This window comes from Diadema setosum, chromosome 8 (genome assembly GCF_964275005.1).
Source record: "Diadema setosum chromosome 8, eeDiaSeto1, whole genome shotgun sequence".
Classification (NCBI taxonomy): Eukaryota; Metazoa; Echinodermata; class Echinoidea; order Diadematoida; family Diadematidae; genus Diadema; species Diadema setosum.
The window spans coordinates 13172296-13178013 of NC_092692.1; the positions used below are offsets into that span (position 1 = coordinate 13172296).

General features: G+C 40.2%; 1 protein-coding gene across 1 annotated transcript; it reads left to right on the plus strand.

The window, feature by feature from the left end:
- Positions 1 to 735: 735 nt before the first annotated feature.
- On the plus strand, positions 736 to 4721 carry LOC140232329 (histone H3.3A). The gene is made up of 3 exons (XM_072312459.1): positions 736 to 891; positions 2609 to 2900; positions 3423 to 4721. The coding sequence occupies exons 2-3, from the start codon at positions 2619 to 2621 to the stop codon at positions 3549 to 3551; spliced, it is 411 nt and encodes a 136-aa protein (XP_072168560.1). The 5' UTR covers positions 736 to 891; positions 2609 to 2618; the 3' UTR covers positions 3552 to 4721.
- Positions 4722 to 5718: the final 997 nt, after the last annotated feature.

Sequence of the window (5718 nt, forward strand, 5' to 3'; positions counted from 1 at the left end):
GGAAATCATTTTATTCGAACACACGTCAGTATAACAAGTCGAGGAAACGTGCAACATTTTGTGAAATTCTCCTTATATTTTCGTTATAATACACTCTCTAAAAAAATCGAGTGAAAATGTTCACTCTTGAAGGAATGAATAACAGCAAAAAAAGAGTGAATTTAGAGTGATTGGAGTGAATTTTGAGTGAAAATGTTCATTTTCACTCATTTTGGAGTGACCTCAGGGATCACTCCAAAATCTTGGATGTTTTCTATTGCCGCACTCATTGAGGCAACACGCTTTGAAGGTGGACTAGCGGCAAAGGACTACATGTATATCAGCACACTGTAGAGGGTGACTTCGGTATAGGTCTAAGCCTTTGCTTGTTTCTAAATATCCTCACAAACGTCTTTTACTCTTGATCGTATCATACGTGCCTGTTTCCTGCATAACATATAGCAAAATCCTAATTCTTGACACCTAAGAATTCTCTAGCAGACGATATCCTCGCGAATCGCTCGTTCAAGAGCCCGATCGCCTAATACACGTAAGTCCCATAGGCAAATCTTGGGCATTTCGGTGGATCCAGCGCACATTGTAATAGCCAATGAGTAGCCGAGAAAATTGTCCAATTGAGGTGAAGAGATTGTACCATAACATCCAATCAAACTGCAGTATTTTTGACCAATCAAATCCAAGTATGCGTGAAAACAGTAACCTATCAAACATTTCGTTATTGCAACATCCCGGACAAACCAATGGTAACCCCCAACTCATCATCCGCTGGCTGCCAAACTATTTTTAGTAGAGGGGATTGCCGATCTATGCACGTTGACCGTGTTTATTCCGCGCTTGCAAGTTACCCAGTGTGTGCCACTCGCGAAGTGAACATTGTGAGACCGGTGGAAAGTGAGTAAAATTGTATTTTCACGGCTACTTTAAGTTGTAGACTAATTTTTGAGCCGTTATCAATTAAGGTAGATATACATAACTGCTGTTTACGTAAATTTTACTAATTTCGAATAAGTATTCGTTTGTAATTAACTCCTTTTGTCGTGAATATCGCCGAAGTGGGACACAACAATGAAATGCCGAAAAGCGCGCTAACGTTAGAAACAGTTGAAACAAGCTCCGTCCGTACACTGGCGCGCCTATCGAACAGAACGTGCGGCGGCGCGGTACATGTGTGGAAGGCTTCGAAGTCGAGTCCACAATCTGACAATTAATTCAAATAGATGTTATTTGACGATGGTCAGGCCAGGGACGTCCCCCTGCTTGTGTAATTTAAGATCCTATCTAGCTGTTTGATGTAGATAATGTTTTGTGAGGAACTAAGATTTTCTTTTGTCTTGTAAAATCTAGCGTTACTCGCCGTTAGATCTCGCTTTTAAGACTCCCCAAGAGCAACTGAAGAGCGCGCTAGTAGATCATGCCGTTACGATTACACGGCACCGTCCGTTTCTAGCGCGCCTGTCGAAAAGAACATGCTGCGCGCGGTGCGGCAGTGTGGTACTGACTGAAGGCTGCCTATATTTCTACAGCAAACTACAAAAATACAATGCCAACTACAAAAGTTAAGACTGGATAGAATCTAAAATGTAGAAACAGGATTCTAAATGCTTGAAGAGTCGTAGGAAAAGATTTTCCATTGTAAAATGCCGACCTTGTGAAATTGGATTTTTTTTTTTTCATTGTGGTGAGGGACTTCCTGCATGTGTGATTCAACAAACACTAACAAAATGTTTGTTAGACCCTTATAAGTTATAATTTGTTGCCTGTGTTGATATAAAATTTCTATCACTCACGACCTGGTTCAGTGTAGTTTGACCCGAGTGAGTGTCATTACATTTATAAAATACATCATTCATTGTTTTGCTGTTCTTTTTTTTTATCGGGTTTTTCAGTAGACGCCTTTTTAGTAATATTTGGACATCTTCAAATCCCCAGTGCAGTGAAGAATGCAAAACCACTGCGTGTCGTCTCGTGTGAATGTTCGTTCTTAACGTGCAATTGAATGCTTTAGAAGTGAGGGGTGCTGGTGTTAATGTGTTGGACACCTACCAATACTAGTACCATATCCCTTGTGTTACACGACTTGCTCACGGCCATGTGATGTCCTCACACAGAATTGCCAACTCACACACAATTGACCCAATTTAAACTGTCGGCATGATGAAAACAAATCTTTGTGCTGAACCCCAAAAACAGATTTTTTTTTTTATTTTTTTTTTTTATAAAGTCTCTCCAAATATGTGCCTGATGTTTTAAACATATTTTGGCCATATAGCCATCCCGAATTTGACTGCCCACTTCATGTGCTAGTTAGGCAGTGCCTACGTGTAAAGCCTTGGAGTTCTATGATAAGATGTATGACCTCTGTTACAGTGACTCGGCTGTGCATTTTCGTCCCTTTACACTGCCTTGTCAAGCCACACCCGGCAAATGAACTTTTCCTTTCTCATGTTCTTCTGTATGTCATAGGTGCGCTCTTCATACATGAATTTTTTTCTCACTCTCCCTCCCGCAATCTCTACAGTAAGATTGAGTTTTTGGCCCGCATTTGGGTCTTGCAAGGAAATGATTGTTCACCTTAGATTAAACTTGCATTGTTATTGCTATTTTTCAGAGAGTAAGCAATGGCCCGTACAAAGCAGACAGCCCGAAAGTCAACTGGAGGGAAGGCTCCCCGTAAGCAGCTGGCCACCAAGGCAGCCAGGAAGAGCGCCCCATCCACCGGAGGTGTCAAGAAGCCCCATCGTTACAGGCCTGGAACCGTCGCCCTCCGAGAGATCAGGCGCTACCAAAAGAGCACAGAGCTGCTGATCCGAAAACTGCCATTCCAGCGCCTGGTGCGCGAGATTGCCCAGGACTTCAAGACTGAGTTGAGATTCCAGAGTGCTGCCATTGGTGCTCTTCAGGTAATTTAATGTTTGCAGGGAGTCCTCCTGGGAATCATCAACCTCTCTTTTTTTTTCTTTTTTTTTTTTCAACTATATATATAAGGCTATCTTTAATGACTGACATGGCAGGGAAAAAAATGTCAATAAAAGATTTTATTAATATGAATTAGTGGTGAGGGTAATTGCACTCTGAATTCTTGTTGACACCTCTATGCTGCAACTAACTAGCATTGTTTGCAAACGCATTGTATTTGATCTTCTGGTTGGTCATAACGTAATCATTTGTGCTTCTTTGCTGAGGTGTTGACCAATCTTTGCTCTGATGTTAGAACATGCTTTTTTTTTTTCTTTTTTCTTTTTTTAAATCCAGTATCCCCCACAGCTGTACGTAGATATGTCATTTGAACAAACATTCACTTTTAGTTTTTAATGCCTTGGTCCATGTAATCCTGAGGAACATGCCAAACTTAGAACATGATTGGCCAATTTTTACAGTCGTGAGTAATACTTTTTCTCTTCTTTCATTGCAATGATATGCAGGAGGCCAGCGAAGCATACCTTGTTGGTCTGTTCGAGGACACCAACCTTTGCGCCATCCATGCTAAGAGAGTGACCATCATGCCGAAAGACATTCAACTGGCCAGGAGAATCCGCGGAGAACGAGCATAAACCGGATTTTGTGGTGTCATTTTATGTGAACCTGTACAAAACAAAAAATTAGTAGCTGGCACTAGAATGGGCTGTGGGCTGGGTCCCTACCTCCAAGTTTTTTAACGAATATGTGAAAAAGCTACAGCAGGCGGAGATGGAAACATGCTGGCAACAATTCCGGAGAAAGACGTTTTCAGGACCTTAGAGTAACTTCACACTTTGAGCTGCATCTGAACTATTTTTACGATCTTCATACATTGGGTGTGCATTCTTATGGAGGATGTTCAGTCACAAGTCAAAGATTTGGCACGCTTCCATGCCAGTAAAGTTTTTTTATACAATACCTTTTCTTCAATTTTTTTTTTTTTCGTGCAGCATGCTTTTCAAATGCAATATGCGCAAGTCCACAAAACTTTCAGAAACACCAGGCCTGTCTTTTCCACCGTTATTTTGTGACTGAACACCCTTCAAGAACTGTAATGTTCAACTTCAGTGTGTGCAGTGATTGCAAATCTGTACATTTTACCCAATCAGGAAGGGGGGTGGGAGTTGTAGCCTCAGAAAATTTTGTATGTTTTGTTTGTTTTCTTCTTCGTAGCACATAACTTATATTCAGACTTGTATGGTGGAGTGTCAGTGATTGGTTATATTACAAACTAGTAAATAACTTGTGTTACTTTGTCTATATATTCATGTCTTTATAAAACCTGCAAATCAACTCCCACGTTTTTATTAGTGAAAGTTTGATCATGTAAATATTTTTACTGCAGGATTTTAGGTTAACCCCAAGTAAACTTTAAAAATGTACTGTCACAAGTCCATGTATAAATACTGCAGAAATAGTTCATTTAAACACCTAATTGGGAAGACTTGTTTTTGTTTCAGGGGGGATGTAAAAGAGTGAAGACCTAAACTACCTCTGATATTTTTAGAAGCTATGTAATGGTGAATGAAAGCTAAGTTATACACAGAACATTTTGAGTCATACATGCAACAGTTTGGGAGGGGGGTGGACCAGATAATTTACATACAAGAGCAAACAAAACAGGAATGTCACAAGTTAAGATTCTTGTCATACCCAGTTATCAATGCCTATGGGGGGAGGTGGAATAATGGAACAAATACATGTAACCTATGTCCTTGATTCGTGTTTTATGTGTAATAAACTTGGGGTATAGAAACCGAAAAGGTTGTGTGTGCATGTGCCCTAAGCTTATGTCATGACGTTGCACTAAAAAATGATGGCCCGAGTGTGAGTGTGTGAAGTGTGCTCTGCAGGTACAGAGTTTTACATGTGTTGCTTAATCCTTTCTGTGCATGGGACTTCAGACAATGTGTACCATGCTGCGTTTTTGTTTTTGTTTGTTTTTTCTGTACCAGTTGACCCAAGCACACAGAGGATTAATTCAATTCAGAATTGCTGCTGTCGATGTGATGTGGGTTGATCTAAACTAACACAAGTACATTGTACACTGTACAGCTCAAATACATTAGGTGTACACCAGGGTAACCACACAGGTTTAAAGCTCATATCCAAAGACATTACACCATGCATTTACACTGTATTGCTACACCGTGTTCCATCTTTTACTTTCAACATAAAGGATGCTGGTCCAAGATGTCTTTGTACAATAGATGTACAGCTGTATTCAGTTTTAAAACACCAACTTAGTGTATGTCGGTCATAACTGGGGGACTTCCAAAATAAGAAGAAAAGATTCTATTGGCAATGAAATGAATCTGGTGCATTGCTATGTCGGTGCATAAATCAACTTGTTGGACACACTAGAGCCCCCCAGCTATGACTGTAAGAGACATCAACATTTTAGAAAATGGTCCTTTTTGGTGTTTGTATGTTTTGGTGTCTGTTTTCACTTCACACCAATGTACATGTACACGTATGCAAGTGCCAGGAAAGTGAACCTAAATGCATGTTGCTAGATTTAGGTGTATACGTTGTACATGTACAAACATGTACAAATTCGTATACACTGTACAATGTGTCTCCCGTGTACGATTGCAGAAGTTGTGAGTGTCAAAGCATATGTGATGAGAGCGAGATGTTTTGCTTCTGGATGATGCTTCTATGTGGGTGAAGTACAATGTAGATTGATTCATCTAACTGGTTTTCAAATCAATCACAAGATACAGTACAGTTTGTGCATACATTGCATGTTTCGACTTG